The sequence below is a fragment of the Trichosporon asahii genome, assembly GCF_000293215.1.
Source record: "Trichosporon asahii var. asahii CBS 2479 unplaced genomic scaffold scaffold00053, whole genome shotgun sequence".
In the NCBI taxonomy this organism is placed as follows: domain Eukaryota; kingdom Fungi; phylum Basidiomycota; class Tremellomycetes; order Trichosporonales; family Trichosporonaceae; genus Trichosporon; species Trichosporon asahii.
Window position 1 is genome coordinate 108577 of NW_014040871.1, and position 19461 is coordinate 128037.

The window sequence follows — 19461 nt, forward strand, 5'->3', positions numbered from 1 at the left end:
GTCTCTTCAGGCTTCGCGCCCGGGCCATGAGTGGGCTTCCGCTCTGTCTTTTGCAGACCTTCCAGCACCTGCAGCAGACGCAGAACATCGGTCCGCGAACCTCGCCAATCGCCCAAGCCACGCCTGCACGCCCAGCAGCAACACTGTACGCCTCTTTGCGCGTGCGAGGGCGTGTTAGGTTGTTCGGTTCATGCTTGCTTCAGGAGATGACCCTGAGCGACCCTGATCCCCACCCTTTCGAGCTTTGGTGCCCACGCTGGTCCACCCGCTCGTCTATCTCTTCGCTTTCCCTGTTTCCTCGGCAACAACTGTATCGTATCGACATTAGCATCCACATCATGTGTACCATAGCATATCACCATCCATAGTTAGTAGCGGCTTGCGTCTGTCTTTTTTGACGCACGGAAAGCTTCATCAGCAGCAGTAGCATCAGTAGTAAAAATTATGAAGTATAACTGCAACACACATACCAGAGAACAGGACGCATTCCAGTGGAGCGAAGAGGCGTACGCGCCGCAAATGATTACATCACTGGCGTTGGCGGCGCGGTTGCGGCGCGGGTTGGGCTTGTTGGCGCGGCGGACGCGAGCGCGCCCGGCACGTACGGCACGGTGGCTCCAGATCTGGCGCACTGGCGTCCGCAGGAGCGCAGCGTTTGGGAGATGCCGTCCTGCCGTGCTGTCCCGCCGCCGCTGACACGCGGGCAACGTGAGGCTGACGCAACGTCAGAGGTTTATCGTTTGAACCGTCCGTCGTCGCGGCCGTTCGCATTCGGAAGGACGGTATGGGCGTGCCTCCGTTCCTCAGTCGTCTCCACCGATCCACGCATGACGCTGACAAGCGGCACATCGGTGAGCGTGCCAGAGCGGGATGGGTTCCACATATCTCGTCTACACGTCTAGCTCGTCTTTCCAGCCAGAAGACGACATGGAGCCATACAAACGAGCCCAAATGTCATGCAGATCGACACAGCCATTCCGCGTCTGGGCCTGCTCTGGGCCAACTAGACTGGCTGGCTGGACTCACCACTGGGCGGCACCCACTGAACTTTGCTGGGCCCAGCCGTACCCGGCCCAGCCTGGGCCTGCAGACGGGCGGTGGCTTTCCTCCCGGCCGGCACGGCAGTACGGCAGGTGCATCCGGGGCCTACGGGACATGTGCCCAGCATGCCCAGCATGCCCAGTGGGGGATCTGCTTGTCATGTCGGCTGCAAAAAGTGCCGCCACCCGTCACTAGACTGCTGTAACCGTCCACCTCCAAGTCGTGCCATGCATAGCGCTGCTCGGTGATGTGTCCAGGCTGTGCGGCGGGACATCCGCCATGCATACCCCGTTTGCATGTCAGCTACAACTCCCAGACACCGGGGTATGCGGTAAGGCATGCATGCATATCGCTTACTCGGCGCTGTGCACGCTGTGCCCGTGGGACGCTCATGGCAAGCAAAGGATGGTTGAGTCAACCCACATGTTGCGCGCTGCGCACGGCGTATGGTGTACAGGTGCAACACGCACTGCATCAGAGTTCGGCACCCTCCGACCTGGCCGTGAGGTGAGGTGCGGAATGACGACACGCGACCATGATCCACCCAACAGCATAACCCTGACATCATCCCGCCCGTCCTATCTCCGTACACCCGCCAGCCTGCCCACACGCTGTAAACCTTGACCGATCGGCGAACGCGGGCGAGTGTTTTCGGACACTTTGCAACCACTTTCTCTGCCCGCACCCACCGGTACTCACGTTACGTACGTACGCCAGCCCGCAGGCACGTCCCCAGGATTTTGCAGTCCTCTGGGCAACTCTAACCCTGTTCCTTTGCGCGCACGGAGGCACGCAGAATTGCCTTGGGTTGGCCTTGGGTTCAGATGCTTGAGCGTTTCGGAAAGCTTTCGGAAAAACTGGGAAAATTGCCCTCACCCATCGCCGTTAGGCTGTTCAACGGCCATCATCCCAGCTCCCATGCCGTCCCCGGCGATCACGACGGATAACTTGAGTTGTGGGAACGGGGAGGAGAGCATGAGCAACGCGCAAGCGTCGCTAGCTATGAGGGGATCGAGGGGAACATTATCGATCAGGACAGGTGCGGAATGCTGGACACATGCTTCTGACACTTGGCGCCCGTGCCCAGCCGCCTGGCAGCCTCATTCCGCGATTGTCTCGAGGTGTGTCTCGTGCTGTCTCGCCGCGCAGCAGAACGGACATCGGTGCGTCCGAGGTCGGGTCGGAGGACATTTCCGTCCCCTCCTGGGCTCTGCAAGCTATCTTTGCTCTCTCCCCCTCTTCCCCCTTGCGTTCTATTCTCCGTACTCTGTCCTTCACATTTCCCGAATTTCTCTACGCAAGTCGTATGCATCAGATCCACCCAGAGATCCTGTCCATTCCATGCATTTTTTCTCGAGTGGAGCACAGCAAACCGCGTATCGCTACAAGCTGCTCATTAGGCTCGAGGCAGATCATTAATTTTGGCAGGCACATGTCCCTACGCCCGCCGAGCCGATGAGGTGCCGACTGACGTCTGACGTCTGACGTCTGACGTGTGGATGAGTGGATGAGAGCGGGCTAGCGGCCGGCCCGGACGGAGTACCTGCGGGCAGGACCTGATGAAGCAGCGGGGGAAACGAGTGCGGAATCGTTGTGCCCTGGAAAACTCGGACACTCGGAGGAGACCCGGAGGCGCGCCGAGGTCCACGTGAGACGTCATATGCACGCTGGAAAGGCACTGCATAACCCGGAGGCAGATCGGGAACTGGTCCGTCTTACTCGGACGTCGGCACTGCAGCACTGGCGGGAGCACGACGTGGCCAGGCTGAGCACAGTGGTGGCGCCACGGAAATTGGCTCTTCCTCAGCGCTTCCTCCTCGTTAGGTAAACCGTGCAATTTTCGCTCGCGCTGCTTCGTGCCATTTTTGCACGCACTCGCCTGTGCTACAGTTTGCCGACTCTCGTCGCGATGCAAATGAATGTACAAGCTGGGGGCCATGCTGCCCAGAATAGGAGGGCAGGCGGGGGTGAGTGGGGGATGGACTGCCAATGTGGGCACGCTGGGTGGGGGTCAGTGGCTAAAGGCACCCGGAGTGGTCTACCGGCTTACGACCCCGCGCACGCCGCAGCGGTACAGTGCCGATTACCCCCTTCGTGCACGCACGGCTCGTATCCTCTCGTGATCGAAGCTACGCTCACGGAGGATCGCAGGTAACTGACTTCCCTTAGCCCTCTCAACAGACCGTCGCCCGCGTTCGTAAAGGCCGCGGTATGTCTCAGCGTTCAGACACCGACACCGAGCGTGGGCCTGGCGGTGAGGCAGACGAAGGGAGCCTTGTGACCTCGAGACGGCTCACACTGTGCTCGTGAGGATACTCTACATCCTGCAGGGTGTTTTGGTGGACAACGTTAGATGAGGAACAGGGTGTTTGATAGCCCACGACTGCCACTCTGCCTCAGCCTCAGTTCACAAAAGGCAGTCAATTCTTGGGGCAAATTAACCCATCGCCTAATGCGACGTTAGTAGGGTTCTTTTGACGGTTGGTGAGGGTCATTTCAGTCTTGGGCAATTAGCGCAGACCAAGAGGAGAGCAGCCACCTACCTAATCGACCGAGGATTGACCATGACTGGAAAGACGCTCGTCCCCCTCACTTCGTGGCCCTGTCCTGTACGTTACAGACGATAGTTTGCATGCCGCCGACCTCGGCACACCCTCCCCAACACGATACAGTGATCAGCCAACGACATAAAGGATATTCTCCATCCGGTCCTCCGGACGTCCGGTCGTTTTTTGTCCAGGGGTACAGGAGGATGTGCTGGGGGTTAAGTGGACTTAAGGTCGCTGGGTGCCACGCGGGACACACGATCGCCACTCGGCCTCAGTTCATCTGCTCATCAGCCGCGGCAGGGGCCGTTTACCTCTTATCACCTCTTCGTCTCTAGCACACGCCCTGCAGCTGCCCATCAGTAAGCCGTTGGCCCGCCGGGCGCACTGGGGTGCATGCACCCTCGATGCTGCTTAGCTGCTGGTGGGTGAAAGATCGCTTCCGGCCACTGCGAAGCCGACCGACCGTCACGTGAGCAGATGGTGACTGTCCCCGAGCTGTAAGTCAGTAACGGGTGAGTGTTACCACGTTGTCGGGTGTATGATGAGGTGGAAGCTTCGTTTCTGAGCACGACATGGAAACGTGCGTTGAGATGAAGAAGAAAGCAAAGTCGAAGCAGAAGTCGACACGACATACATCTTGTGATCTGCGCAGACTGTGTTCGGAAGCTGTGTGCATGCGATGTGATACGCGATACAGGGGACACGGGGTCTGTCAATGCAACTAGCACAGTCACGGGCACTGTCATGCGCACAGGTAGGAGCACAGGTGCGGCCGCCTGCACAGCACTACAGCACACTGGTGGTAGATGGGCCCGGAATGACGTCATGCTGGCAGGGGGGGCAGTCACGAGACCGCCACGTGAAACGCACGCTCCTGGTTTAGTGCCAGTAGATGAATGCGACTGAATGCCAAGCCGACGCAGCCGTAGTGTCCTGAACCAAGAGCAAGGATGGATCCGGAGATCTATTGCAGGCAAGGATCCAGGACGGCGACTCGGTGGAGGTTGCGTCGTCCCAGTCCTACCATGGTCAACTGATATCCTCGACGTGTCACACTCGTCGTAACACTTCACACCACACTCTCGCTAGCGAGAGCATACACGCTCCATGTCCTTCCAGGGCCATGGCATGCTCGACGACGCTTGGTGGGACACGTTCACCACCAACGCGAACGACTACGATCTCGGCGCCCCTGTCGGTACGTTGGTGCCTTCCCCGCATTGTTTACGTCTGCGACGATCGGCTGACCAGAACCCAAAGGCTTCGGCGCAAGCTCGACCGTCTACTCCGCCGTATTCAACGATCCAGACTCTACGATAGACGAATGGCGACCATGCGCAGTCAAGGTCTCTAGTACGGACCTGTCGCAGCTGATCCGCGAAGCGCATCTGCTCGGACTGTGCAGGCACCCCAACGTGCTGCGGTGGGTCCCCGGACTGCCGGCGGCGTGACGGATTGCTGACTCCACAGCGTGCTCGCGACGTTCACACTGCCGCCGGACCACGCTCGCGTCGCCATTGTGACCCCGCTTATCGAGGGCGGCTCGCTGCTGAGCATCCTCGAGTGGCGTGCACGCACCCCGAAGCGCGGCCGAATAGCTCTCGACGAGGAAGAAGTCAAGGCAGTCGTGAAGCAGGTCCTGGAAGGCATGGCTTATCTGCACGCGAATGGATTCCTGCATGTAAGTGTCTTCCTCTCCACCTGCTGAGCAGGTTCTTTGTGCGATCGCCTATCGCCCTATCAAGGCCCGGTACGGTACGGGCGTGTTGTGTACGGTCGGAACGCTCGGACCACTTCGGGTGGCTGTGCGCGCTGTGCGACTGTGCGGCCGGCAGCCGAGGTGCCGGCACGCCGGTCCCGGGACTGAGTCCGAGCATGCGAATGCACCTTCGGCGTGCATGTGACCTGTATGAATGCATGGGCGTCAGCCGTGGCTGTCCCATGCATGCGCATGCGCATTGTCATGCACATGAGAAGCACCATCAGCTGACAACAGCGCGACCTTAAGGCCGGCAACCTCCTTCTCGCCCCGGATGGCACAATCCTCCTCGCCGACTTTGGCGTCGCCGGCGACGTGAACGTTCCCGACACGCCGGTGACTGAGCTGCCCGAAGTGGAGGCCGTGCGCTTCGATATGCCCCGCGTCAAGGTCGTCGCCGGCCTCCCAGCGGCTACTGACGCGCCTTCCTTCGTCAAGGAGATCGGCAAGCGCAAGTCGTTCGTTGGCACAGTGAGCACTCTGAAACATGTGTCGGTGTGGAGCAACAGCTAACCGCAGCCGTCATGGATGGCCCCTGAGGTTATCCGCGGGCAGCCGTACGACGCGTCGGCCGACATCTGGAGCCTCGGCATCACGATCATCGAGCTCGCGACTGGCGCGCCACCAGGTCGCGGCCGACCAGCCGATCTCGCCGCAACTGCACGGGAGAGCACACCTGCGCCGCAGCTTCCTGCCTCGTTCTCGAAGCAGATGCGCGACTTTGTCTCCCTCTGCCTGCAGAAAGATCCGACGAAGCGACCATCGACAACCGAACTGCTGCACCACCGCTGGTTGAGCAACGCCAAGGGCGGCAAGTTCCTGGCGGACGCGCTGTTAGCCGACGTCGTCAACATCACGCAGCGGCAAGAGCTGAGGCGCATCGACACGGTGTCCAGTATGGCGTCTGGCGCGCCGTCATGGGACTTTGGGTCTGTCCCCCCCTCACCAGTCGCGCGCTTCAACAGCCCGAGCTTCTTCAGCACGTCGCCGATAGCAACGCGCGATGAGCTGCCGCCGAACGCACTTCCGCCCAACTCGCCCCGCATCAGTTTGCACCAGTGGGCCGAGCTCACGAGCGACTCGCTCCCACCGACGCCTGCGATCGAGAATCCCGGCTCCGGACTCCTGTTCCAGTCCATGTCGAGCAGCGCGCTCAGTACGGCTTCATACACGACCGCCTCGTCCAAGCTCTGGCACCGCAACTCTAAGGGAAGTATCCGGACGCGGGGCGTTCGCACCGTTCGCAGCAGCATGGATACCTCGTACGAGTCGCCGTTGCGAGGCACTACCACGATACCGGATGACGAGTTCGACCCGGGTGTCACTGGCTCGCCACGTTCGAGGTCCCAGCCTCAAGGCAGACGCTCGAGCCGCACCCTCCGTTACCGGTTGTCCCGCAATTCATCCGCAAGCCACCGAGTCCGGACCAGCTGACGCCGAACGGCAACTGCAACGGCGGGTGCGACCTCGAGCTCGAGCGCAAAGTTACGCCGACACAGCAGGACCCACACCCGCTGCCTACTTCTACGCCGACACCGCACGCGACGGCCAATGGTCATATCGCGAATGGCAATGGCACTGGGCACTCGACCGGAAACGGATACGCTCATGTCAACGTCCCGACGAAGCCCGGATCGAAGCCCAGCTCAATTGAAGACAGCTCGTCGACAGAGACGCAACAGACACCCAAGATCCTTCCGGCGTCCAAGTTTGACGTACCGATGCTGAAGCTGCCATCCCGCGACCGATGGCTTGGCCGCAACAAGGACAAAGATAAGGAGGTGCACCTCGAGAAGGAGGTCCACAAGGAGCACAAGGAGAAGGAGCACAAAGGGTTCAATCTTCCCTGGAGGAAGAAGTAAGCCTTGCTCAGCGAGGAAGCAAATTTCGACCATACATCCTGTTCATTCCCACAATCTCAGCACTTGATACCCGCTGTCGCTTCATCACTCATTATCGCATTGAACCGTCCGCAAGTCTGTACTCACGACTCCGCAAGATTAGTTGTATGCACGCACCTACCTCATGATGGCGACATGGCACGCACTCGCGACCGTATCTCTTTATCGCTGCCTGTTGACCCACGCATCACGGATCTCTGAAAGAGCATCTATCCGCTCCACGACGCTCAACGCACTCATCAAATGTGCTCCACTCATGGGCGATGCGCTCGCGAGTGTCCCAATGTGCTAACCTGCGCGTGAAGCATATCTGGCGTGTCTCAGCCCGTTCGAACTGGTGACTAACTCTCGCGCAGCAGCTGATAGGCTGAATCGGCCGATGGCCAGGTGAGGCTCTCCTGCGACGAGTGAGCCGAGCGTACCGACCGGAGCTCCACTCTCACCGTGCACTGGAACGCTCACGCAGATCGCATGACTCATGTCGGCTCGTGTGATGCAGAGGATCAACCGTGCACGTGCCCACGTGCTTCTCATTCGTGGATCTCAGCAGGACTGGACGCAGCGTCTGCCGTTGGCGAACGACGTAGGTTAGGGTCTATCGCCTCCACTCGCCGGTCACCACCCTGGGCACGAGGTCAGGTCAGGCATTGGGGTGCTCCAAATTTTGCGGCTCTGCATGGGGCCTTATTGTTCAGGCACGACCACATGGTGCTGCACACCGTTACAGTTGTAACGCACATACATGCATATCTTGCACGTAGGTGTCAGATGACTGAAGGAGGCGATTGCAGTGCGGACGACACTACGGACGAGCATGATAGTGAAAATCTGATAACGGATAAACAGGGCGGGTACGACGGAAGACGCCGCTCACGTGCCCGCGCATGCCACAGCGTAGCAAGGCGGCCGAGGGAGATAACGGCTGCTGAGTGGTCGCATATGTCCGGTTCTTCGGGGCCTCGGAGCTAGTACCCTGGTGACCCTTCTGTCATTTTTGCTTGCACCCCCGGCGACTCACCGTAGGCGCACCGTGCCACTCGAGAAACCGTAGGCACACCGTGTGTGCTCCATGAGCGACCCGAAATTCCTATCTCGCGTGTGCGTGTGGCTGCAATAGGTCTTGCACCGCTCGAGTGCGCTATCTCCTTCTTTCTCATCGTTACTCACCCCCCTCTGAGCTATCGCTCCACCTCGGCTCGCGGTCCGGCATCGCAGCTTCGACCAACTCTCACCTATCGTTGGAACTACCCCCGACGTCATTTCACTCGTTCAAAAAAGCGACAGCTCACCCACGTTCGCTGATCACCTCGACGAATCCTCAGACTCCCTCCAACCCTTCCCATTCTCTTTTCGCCCTCCCATAATCGTACCGCGATGACCGCGACAACACCGATAGATCTCGAGAAGGGTCTGACCCCCGACACGGAGGTCGAGATCGATTCTCGCCCGACCTCGATCGGGCTCAAGGACGACGACATCCCCGTCAAGATGTCCCCGCTCGAGAAGTTCCAGTACTACAACCACAAGCTCGAGTCCATGATCGGCATTGAGGCTCGTGGTATCGAGCGTGTCCCCGACGACGAGCGCCACGACACCCGCCTGTGGGGCAACCTGACCATCTGGCTCAGTGCGAACTGCGTCCTCCCCACCTTTGGAACCGGTATCCTCGGACCTCTGACCTTCGGCATGGGCCTCGGAGACTCAATGTAAGCAATCCAGTGTTGTCTGAGTAGCGATAGCTTGGCCTTCCATCGCCCACCAGCGAGAGCCAACTAACGCCTCAGGCTCACGATCTTCTTCTTTGTTATTTTTGCCTCGACGCTCCCGGCGCTCTGCTCAACATTCGGCCCCAAGCTGGGTCTGCGCCAGATGACGTCCGCGCGCTACGCGTGGGGCTACTGGGGCGCCAAGTTTGTCGCCGTCCTGAACTGCATCGCCTGTGTCGGCTGGAGTATTGCCAACACCATTGTCGGCGCGCAGACGCTGTGCGCCGTCGGAGAGTGGACCTTCTCGGCCGCCGTCGGCACCGTCATCATCGGAATGGGCACGCTCGCCCTCGGCCTGTGCGGTTACAAGGTGATCCACCACTTTGAGCAGGTCGCGTGGATCCCTACGGCTGCTACGTTCTTCGTCGTCATCGGCGTCGCCGCCAAGCACCTCGTCAACACCCCCATGCCGGTCGGACAGGCCGAGGCGGCCAGCGTGCTCTCGTTCGGCGGCGTCGTCTTTGGCTTCTGCATCGGCTGGGTCTCCCTCGCGTCCGACTATAACGTCTACATGCCCTCGCGCGCGCCCGCCTGGAAGGTCTTCATGTGGACCTACATCGGTGTCGCCGTTCCCTGTGTGCTTGTCATGTGGCTCGGTGCCGCCATTGCTGCCGCGACGGCCGCCGGTGAGTTCGCCCCCGTGGGCTCGGCCATCGCCAACTGGTGGAGCATGTACCAGCAGCACGAGGTCGGAGGCATGCTGCACGCCGTCATGGTGCCCCCCATGGGCGGCGGCGGCAAGTTCTTCATGGTCCTCCTCGTCCTCTCGGTCGTTGCCAACAACATCGTCAACGTCTACAGCATGGGCATGTCGATCAGTGTCATCACACACTATCTTGCCCTCATCCCGCGTATCGTGTGGCCCTGCGTCATCACTGCCATCTACATTCCCGTCGCGATCGTCGGAGCCGACCACTTCGGCGAGACGCTGCACTCCTTCCTCTCCGTACTCGGCTACTGGCTCGCCATCTTCGTCACTGTCCTCCTCGAGGAGCACTTCATCTTCCGCCAGGCCGACTGGGGCCGCTACGACCCCGCCCTCACCTGGAACAACCGCAAACTGCTCCCGATCGGATTTGGTGCCCTCGGCGCGTTCTGCTTCGGCGTCGTCGGAGCTGCCATGGGCATGGCGCAGAGCTTTTATGTTTCTCCCATTGGAAAGCTTGTCGGCGGAAGCGCAAACCCCCACGGCGGAGATATCGGGTTCGAGCTCGCGAGCGGCTTCACCGCCGTCACGTATCCGTTCTTCAGGTGGTTGGAGATCAAATACACGGGAAGGTAGTCACTGTATACTAGCAGCATCGCATCGCATGTACATTATGGCATCTCAGACAACATGAAAGGGGCACTGTATGTAGGCTCATCGTTGCACCTTCCGCGATGAGAAGCGTTTCCCCATTGTTGCACCAAGAACACTTTCTCACGGTCTTCCATCTACGAGGGAAGGAAGCCCTGTAGGCACGTGATTGACGAGTCAACCTTGCAGATCGCTGGTTTCCCACGGCTGCCACATAGCGAGTTCACTGGTTTTGTAGGGAGGCCCAAGGTCGAGCAAGGGTCATCGTTGGCGAGTTCCTCGGCACAGAAGTGCGCTGGACGGCTCCAGTGTTGACTGTTGGCTCAACCGTGGCGGAGAGGCAACCTCTTAGCCATTATCTGCAGCAGCTTCGCAGTGTTGCGGTGGAGATCTGCGACCTGCAAGACCTGCTGCCCTTGCGTTCTCCCGCTCCAGCCCACCTTGCGCCTTCAAAGAAATGTCCTCACAGACCAGCGCGCTCGAGCGGGGACACGTCGGTCAGCGATAAAGCGAATCTCTTTCATGCGGTACTCCTTCATCAGAATCTCGAATACATCGCCAGCTGCGCGCTTACTTCTAGCAGAAGTAACTAGCCGTGCCAAGAGCTGCGCTCAGATGCGGCGTATCCGAAGAAGAGCACGACTCGTCTAAGCGCTGTCGGTTCTGATAACGAAGGAGCTAAATCGAGCGCAATTCGGCATGGAACAAGAGGTGGGCGAAACGGGCCCCACGTTCCTCCATTCGACCCCACTCATTGGAGCGCAAGCTGTGCAGCCGCGGGATCAGGTGACCAATTGGTCGATGAACCTGCGGTCGTAGATAACTCAGCCGGGGTAGTTCGGTCCGAACGCCGCGTGCCGCGCGACTCCACAAGGAACGCAAGTTCACGGAACAAGGGGCCGACGGACCGTAAACCCCCACATCCTTTCAGGTACATCCCGCTAGTCAAGCATACGCTGCATAGGCAGTGGGCAGTACGGTGGGCAAGCAAGCTGATACAGGTGATGGGGTGGGGTCACATGCGTGCGTGCATTCATGTTCCTTTATACTCACAGAAAGTGCAGGGTCGAATGCGCCGAAGTCCCCGAACAGTGCACGCGGTCCGGCGCGGACTCGCGGTGCTCCTATCTCCAGTGCCTACAATTAAGGGGCAAGTGCCGAGAACGGCCACCTTGGTGTTTACGCTCGCCCCCTGGTCTGCCGCTACGTGCTCCCGAGCGATACGCGACCTTTGATGGCCTGCACGCCGCATGCGGCACTAGCCGATGGTGGAGATTTACCTCGCTGCGGGACGTTCGCCGCGTTGGCATAAACAGAATCCAGGATCCACGGCCCCGCGGCACCCCGCATCCAGAAACGATCCCCAGCTCGCTAGCGCATCTGAGATGCGTTTGGTCGCGCGACGGGAACCGGACGGGCGAGTTCAGCTCGCGCTCCGGCTATCTGCGGGTGGGGCTAGTGTCTCCCCTCTGTTATAATGTGGGATCCCTATCGCGCGTGCCCCCTGTTCCCCACTTGAACGTTATCTCCACAGCAATCCACTGTTCTGCTCTGCTGTCATGGTGGAGAAGCTCGGCTACAATGGCGAGAAGGGCGCCGGAGTAGGAGAGAAGGATGTGGTCCCCGCCGAGGTCGAAGTTGTGAGTTGATAGACTCGATGGCGCAGCTGACCGCAGATGCCTGTCGGCTCCCACGACGCCGATGACATCGACATGGAGAAGGAGAAGCTTGGCGTGTACACGGACGACCTGCTGTCGAACGGTCACATTCAACTGACGCGCGACGAGCTGCTGGACCTCGAGTCGCATCTGCCCGAAATGCCACCCGACAAAGCCCTCGAAGTCCTGGCAGAAATCTACCGCATTCACGCCCACGACCCGCGCTACAGTGCCGAGACTCTGCACCGGATCCAGCAGTTCACGACCGAGTACGACAAGATCATGAACAACCCCGGAGAGTACGACCAATTGATCTACGAAATGCGCATCTTCGCGCTGCTCTGTACGATCTCCTCCCCGTACCCCGAAGTCCGTGCTGTTGCAACCTCAGTAGACAACACCGAGGAGGCCTCGCTCACGATCCGCGTGTGGGTCGTCGGCACTATTCTGTCCGCCATCGGCTGCGTAATCAACGCCGTCTTCGCTCTCAGGTACCCCACCATCTCGATCGGCTCGAACGTCATCCAGCTTGTCGCCTACCCCATTTGCGTTGCTTGGGGCAAGATCATGCCGCACTGGCACATCTTCGGCTACCCCCTGAACCCCGGCCGCTTCACCCGCAAGGAGCATTTGCTCATCACAATGCTCTCCGCGCTCGGAATGGCTTGGCCTCCGACCCAACATCTCATCTTCGTTCAAGCCATGCCTCACTGGTTCAACCAAAGCTTCGCACGCAGCCCGGGTTATCAATTTTTAGGGGCTTTGGGAACGAATATGATGGGCTACGGCTTCGCGGGATTGACAAGACGCTTCCTGGTGTACCCCTCGTACTGTGTTTGGCCGACAAGTTTGGCGACGATCGCGTTAAACAACGCTCTTCACGATTTTGGCGGCCGCAGCACCCCGGTTCTCGGTCCGGGACGCACCACGTGGCGCGCATCTATGTTTAAGTGCTTCTGGGTCGTCTTTGGCATCTATTTTGTGTGGTATTTCTTCCCCAGTTACATTTTCCCGAATTTACAACTTTTCGACTGGATTGCGTGGATCAAGCCCACCAACGGCAACCTTGTGGCACTTACCTCGGTCAACTTCGGAGCCGGCTTGGGTCTTAACCCCTTCATGACTTTCGACTGGGGTACGCTCAGCAACTCGGGAGGTATGACGCCCATGTTCGTGCCCATCAACTTCCTTGCCGGCTTGTCGATCGCGATGCTCGTCGGAATCATCTTCTACTACACCAACGCCTACAACACCTCGTACCTGCCCATTAACTCGCCCAAGACCTTTGACAACAAGGGCAAGTCGTTCACTGTTACGAACATTGTCGACAAGTGGGGTGTGCTCATCCAGGACAAGTATCAGCAATACTCCGAGCCGTGGATGAGTGCCACACGCTGCGTCTCTTTCATCGGCATGTTCATGTACACGTCCGCCACAGTGGCGCACACCCTGCTCTACAACAGGCACGAGATGAACATCGGCTTCCGCAGCGCCTGGCAGGACTTCAAGCGCTCATGCAGGAACATCAAGAACTTCATCCTGCGCCGCCCCGTCGACCAGGAGGCGCTCCAGCAGGAGAAGATGGCCTTCGGAGACGACATTCACTACAAGCTTATGCAGGCGTACCCCGAGGTGCCCGAGTCATGGTACATGGCGGTCCTGATCATCTCCATGGTCTTCCTCATGGTGTGCCTGGGTGTTTACACTGAGGTCACCCCCGCCGTCGTCCTCTTCGCCATCCCGATGACCGTCATCTTCACCATCCCCATCGGTATCGTCACCGCCGTCTCTGGCCTCGAGCCCTCGCTCAACACGATCAGTATGCTTATCGGATCGGGTATTGCTGGAGGCGACACTCTGCTCGTGCAGTACTTCAGAATGTGAGTGGCACGGCCTGCAGCACCTTATCCTGTGTGCCCAGGTAGCGTGGCGGTTAGAAGAATTACCTCGATTCACCACCCAACCCTTATCTCCCACTCCTCGATAACATTCGCGACAAATACTGACTTCCCAGGTGCGGTTCTGAGCCTGCTTACCACGCGATCAACTATGGTTCGTTCTTTCAGGCTTTCATGCAGCTAACTCTTCGCAGCGAACGACCTTAAGCTGAGCCACTACGTCAAGATTCCTCCCCGTCACATGTTCTACGTCCAGATGTGGGCTGGGTGAGTCTTGCCAATCATCGTACACTCTCTGACGTCTCAAAGCTTCCTCGCCACGATTATGACAGTCTCTCAGTGGAACTGGCTCATGGACATTCCTGACGTGTGCACCGAGAAGGCGCCGTTCCGCCTGATCTGCCCCGCCGGACAGAGCGACTACTCCAACTTCATCTTCTGGGGCACGATCGGAGCTCCCCGTCTCTTCGGCAGTGGCAAGCGCTACACTGCGCTCCTCGTCGGGTTCCCGCTCGGCATTGCGATCCCCGTCATCTTCTTCCTGCTGAAGAAGCGCTGGCCGCGCTCCTCGTTCCTGCAGTCGACACACCCGCTGCTCTTCGTGCTGTCATTCGGATGGGTCAGCGCCGCAAGCTGGGGCAACTACGTTCCCGGCCTGTTCATCAACTACTTCTCTTGGAACTACCTCAAGCGCAAGTACCTCGAGTTCTGGAACAGGTACAACTACGTCACGCTCGCTGCGCTGTCGGCCGCGATCTCCGTCAACGCCCTCATTGTCTTCTTCGCGCTCGTGTTCCCCGGCGTCAACTTCCCGTCCTGGTGGGGCAACCCCGCCGACGGGCAGCCCGGGTGCATCGGCGCCTGGACCGACTCGTGCCGCCTCAAGCCTATCCCTGCCAAGGGCTACTTCGGAGCGGACCCCGGCCACTTCACTTAAACTCGGCCTCAGTGCCACCCATTATCATGTTCCGTTAGCTAGCTCAAAGTTGTGTTCGTTAATATTGCTAAAGCTATCAAATCAATGTAATGTATGAGGGTATAAGAGTCAGTGCATGGAATATCGAAAGGTGCCGCATGCGTGAGGTAACTGGAGGCCAGGGCGCACTGATCGTCGGGGGGCCACATGGTCGCTGGCTTTGCTTCAAACAGTGAAACCCTCCTCCACCGACGGTCAGCGTCCACTTACTGACACAGCGAGAGGCTGCCTATCTTCCCGACCACACAATCAACATCTGGAGTCAACTCTCAGACCATACGACCACACACTCGTGCTGACCGCCAACGACCTTCTGTCAGGCCACATTTCGGTCACTCTCTTTTCCATGTCAAGATATCGCCTCCACTCTACCCAAGTTCGCGCGCGTCCGAGCGGCTGGTCTTCGCCCGCGCCTTAGCTGTGAAGGCAGCTATTCGTGCCGGTTATTAAGTGTGGGCGAAACCAGCAGTGGAGCTCTCTCTACGCCTCCGGTGACCAGCCTGAACGGTTCGAGGTTGGGAGAGAGCGTTGCCAAGACCCAGCATTACATTTCCCAGAGTTGTCCTCTCCTAGGCCTCGGATCAATCTGCAAGTCTTCTGCCGCCGTTATCACCCTTGCAGATCACCTCTCAAGAGCCCCACCAAGCCCCACCATTGTCTAAACCCTGGGTTTGTTCACCCTCTTCCACCGCCATTACCTGTCACATACGTCGAAATAGTCTTCGTCCCATGTAATTTTCTCAAGTGACCACTGATGATCCAACAGAGGTCAGCGCGTTTCATCAGCAACTTTTATCAGTTCTGCCTGCCTGCAATAGCAATACCGCTGAACACTACTGACTCCAATCCGTCGAGACGCCTTGGTAGCGTTGCAAATATACTGTACTCCAGTGTTACCACGTAGGTAAAGCGGGTTGTGCACCACACCCTATCGCTACCGACAGTCATCCGTCTCTTGCTCGACCCATGTCGAACTCAGCTTTCCACTCACACCTCCAAACCTCTCATCCAACGTATTGCAAAAGACCCCAAGAAAATACGAGCACCGAAGCGTAACGCCTCGAAAGAGTTCAGTGCCACACTTCTGCTGCGCTCCACACCGGAATAAGGTGCAGTCCAACGCCTGCTGACGCCTCATGCCAGGCTTGACGCAAACTCAATGTCACGCATTGTTCCAGCCCTCTTCACACTGGGGATTAGCGTCGTCAGTCGTCATGAGGGACAGTTTGCATGCCTTTGCTCCACACAGCGAGAGGTGGGCGAGTGGCAAGTCTGCGGATCAGTTCGCTCAGCGGCGGCCAGTCGATGTCAGTGAAAGTCTATATGCCGGCCAAGAGCAACCCAAGATCACCAGATGACGAGGAAAAGGGGACGCACAATGAAGAGATCACAGTGCTGGAAAAGGTGTGTCGAGAGTGAATATTCTATGTTCGCATCAAAACGTCAAAAAATCATTACAACCTCGGCCTACTGTTGCAGGCGGTACTTCATGCCGACCATGTCGCGGAGGAGGCCGTTCTCCTTCCTGAGGTCGCCGACCTCTACCTCCAGCGCGGCGGCTTGGCCCTCGAGCGACTTGATCGCGCGCTCGGTCGCTTCGAGCTGGAGTTTCTTCTTAGCACGGAAGCGGGCGGCTGGACGTCAGCTATGGTCTGGTTAGGGAGGAAATAAGCCCTGGGTCTCCATGCAAGAGGCAAAGAAGAATGCTTCGATCAAGCAAGCACCAGTCTCGGAGACAGAGTGACGGTTGAGCGCCCGATGGGAGACCAAGCATTAAATGACACTCACAGGCAAGAGTATTCCGGACACGCTTGTCCTCAACATCCTCCTCTTCGGCTGCGGGAGTGTTCACAGTCGACCCGCGCCGGGAGTTGCCCGGTGGCGCAGGAGCGATGGGCGTGAGAGCAGGCGTGATCGCGGGCGGGGTGTTGCTCCCGCTTCCCGTGCTTGCCGTGTGCGTGGATGCGGCGCTTCTAGTCCTGGTTCTTGCCGCGGCGCGGGTCGTAGCCGGCGTGGTCGGGGGAGGCGGGGGTGGTGCAGGGTTGCTCGCTGCTGTGGTCGGGGGAGCGGCGTTGGTGGAAGAGGTGGTCGAGCCGGGGGCCGACGGCCACTCGCCATGTTGCTGCGCATGGGGATGGGGATGAGGAGGAGGGTGAGCTTGGCCGTGATGGGTCGACTGGGGCCAGTAGAACCCGAGGTCAATGTCCGCGGCCGTCCCGATGCCGCGGGGAGGGTCGTGGGCTATGCTGAAGCTTGACGAGGTGCTGTGGGTATGTCGCACGCCGGCGGCGGGGGGCCACTCTTCTGAAGAGGGGGAGGTGAGAGGATGTTGGGCTTGGGGATGGGACTGTTGGCCAGCAGGCGCGGATCCACCCAAGGCGGCGAAGATATTCGCCCAGTCGACGTCGTTCATCGCCATGGTGCTCTAGGCTGTGCCACTCGTAGACGGCGGCGGGGCTGATGACTCAGTGTTCTGGGGAAGGGGTGTCTTCTGGCGCGAGGGCTGAACTGCGAGCTGCGGTGGCTGGCTAGTGTGTAATACTAGCTGTCACACACACGTCCTCTGTCGGACTGTCTAGTTGTCTATGCTCTAACACCGAGCGGATTCGAGCGGCGCTGGGACCCCGAAGAGGAGGGCTGGTCGGAGATCAGGCCGTAGACGCGGCGGGTGCGGCGGTGATGCCGATCGCGATGTCGATCGCCGCTGTTATCGTTTCGGAATGATAAGGCGGTAACGTGCGCCGGGTGGTTCTTGACGTGAGCCCTGGCGTCGCCCTGCTGCCGTAGAGTTCTGGGCAGGTCTGCAGGCTTGTCTGCGTCGACGACGAGGTCGAAAGAGGAAGGGGGGGAATTCCGAACTGCACGCTTCTCGAGTGCTTAGTTAAGAAGCAGAATTCCAGATGCGCCCCCTCCCATATGTGTGTGTGTGTCTGTTGTGCGTCTGTCGCCCAGAGCCCAGAGCCTGTGGCGTGTTCTGCGCTAAGTCTGTACTTACCTCGAGCTAGAGCGGTGTGCGCGCCGCCCGGCGTAGCTGCGTAGAAGGTGCAGTGACAGTAGTGTGCGATTTGCGTGTGTAGCACTCGAGCCGGCCCGGTACCGCAATGTGAGAGTGGAGGCGTCCGAGTAACGCTACGGGCTGCGCGGTTGGCCGAGGAGCGCTGACGCGCGGTGATGTGCTCGTTTCTGGCCTGGCGGGCTGGGCTGGGACAAGATGGCCCCGCAGGTGTGTGTGTGTGCAAGTCCCTAAGTTTTGCGGGCTGGATGAGAGGGCATGCTCGCTGCATGTTGCCCTGGCCGTGCTGGATGGTTGCAGGCTGCGGTGGGAGTGCTAGGCTGGACGATTGCAAGTAGCGAGATGAGCCCAGATGACGTGATTGCGTGCTCTGCAGTGCTCTGCGATTCCGCCACCGATCTCCCATCGACCATGTGGGACAAGTCCCTGACACTGGCGCTCTTATCTTCTAATCGGCGGATTGTCGTATCTCTAATTGGGTTATGCTTCCGCTAAAGAGGCTCTCGCGGCTGCTTTAGCAAGCATTAGGACATTTGTCGACGAAAACCCTAAGCGATAACAAGCCCGAGTGCCCGAGGCACCGAACTGTCAAGGTCTGACGCAACTTGGTTTTCTCGCGATTTGGTTTTTTCAACAGGTCCTTCAAACCCGGACCGACCCACTACCCACTCACTCAACACCGACGAAACAGACCACCGACACGGCACTTCTCTGACGCGCCTGAGACGCAGCATGACCGGGGCTGATATCCGCTGACCAAACAGAACACAGAATGCGTCTGATCAGGTACATACGACAGCTAAGGACCCAGGGGCGCTCCATTTACCTCCTTGCGGCAGCACTGAGCGGCTCGCAGGCTCGCAAGGCTACTGGAGAACGTGTGCTGCGCCGCGGACCGACTTTTGCGGCTGCGGTAGCGTGTTAGCGAAGGCACGCAAAGTCTCAATCGAGCGTCGAGTCTGGCTCGAGTCTGGCCCGTCCTCCTCGGACCTTGGGCCGAGATCCACTAACACGGTGTACCGCGGTCGACGTCGGCTCTGCTAACGCCAAGCATGCCCGTCGGGTGCAGCCCTTCGCCATCGGGCTGTTCGGGGCGAGATGGCCCCGCCTGGCTCCTCTTGCTCTGCACCTCATTCTTGCCGAGGAGAACCGCTGCGCCGAACGAAGAGCCCTGCAGGTAGCGCAGGTATGAGGCGTACCTTCTTGGCGCTGGAGTGATCCAAAGTTAGCCCCCTCGCGCCCCGCTTGCTCATCACGGAGCTTGCAGGTCGACTATTCTCGTGCAATCTCTCGTGTCATGAACTATGGAGACAGCGCACATGTGCAAAGAATGCAAGGAACCCGGCTCGGGTTCGGCCAGATGGTAAAGGCGTTCGGGCATGGACTTCAGGTGGCTGCGGTCCGGACCTTGAAGGCAAAGGAAGTACGTTGAATATGAGCACACTATCGCTGCTCATCGCGGTATGTCTCGCGCCTATTGGCCCGAGATGCCGTTTCACCCGGGTCCACTTTTGTGAAGCAACTTTAGCGTTCTTCATTTCTACACGGTCTGATTTGCACTTCAGCTCGCACGAGGACCTTGGCGAGTTGACAAGCTGGGCTC

General features: G+C 59.1%; 4 protein-coding genes across 4 annotated transcripts; 3 read left to right on the plus strand and 1 right to left on the minus strand.

The window, feature by feature from the left end:
• Positions 1-4697: 4697 nt before the first annotated feature.
• Positions 4698-7211, plus strand: A1Q1_03181 (uncharacterized protein; the record flags this gene model as incomplete). The annotated part of the gene is made up of 6 exons (XM_014323634.1): positions 4698-4788; positions 4851-5013; positions 5061-5271; positions 5599-5820; positions 5869-6579; positions 6693-7211. The coding sequence occupies 6 exons, from the start codon at positions 4698-4700 to the stop codon at positions 7209-7211; spliced, it is 1917 nt and encodes a 638-aa protein (XP_014179109.1).
• Positions 7212-8624: 1413 nt separating this feature from the next.
• Positions 8625-10298, plus strand: A1Q1_03182 (cytosine-purine permease; the record flags this gene model as incomplete). Its single annotated transcript, XM_014323635.1, has 2 exons — positions 8625-8956; positions 9035-10298. 2 exons carry the CDS (start codon positions 8625-8627, stop codon positions 10296-10298), a joined length of 1596 nt encoding a protein of 531 aa, XP_014179110.1.
• A 1691-nt stretch (positions 10299-11989) lies between these two features.
• Positions 11990-14806, plus strand: A1Q1_03183 (OPT oligopeptide transporter; the record flags this gene model as incomplete). Its single annotated transcript, XM_014323636.1, has 4 exons — positions 11990-13851; positions 13986-14023; positions 14064-14136; positions 14179-14806. 4 exons carry the CDS (start codon positions 11990-11992, stop codon positions 14804-14806), a joined length of 2601 nt encoding a protein of 866 aa, XP_014179111.1.
• Positions 14807-16312: 1506 nt separating this feature from the next.
• On the minus strand, positions 16313-17264 carry A1Q1_03184 (uncharacterized protein; the record flags this gene model as incomplete). Its single annotated transcript, XM_014323637.1, has 2 exons — positions 16313-16479; positions 16634-17264. 2 exons carry the CDS (start codon positions 17262-17264, stop codon positions 16313-16315), a joined length of 798 nt encoding a protein of 265 aa, XP_014179112.1.
• Between the last annotated feature and the right edge of the window lie 2197 nt (positions 17265-19461).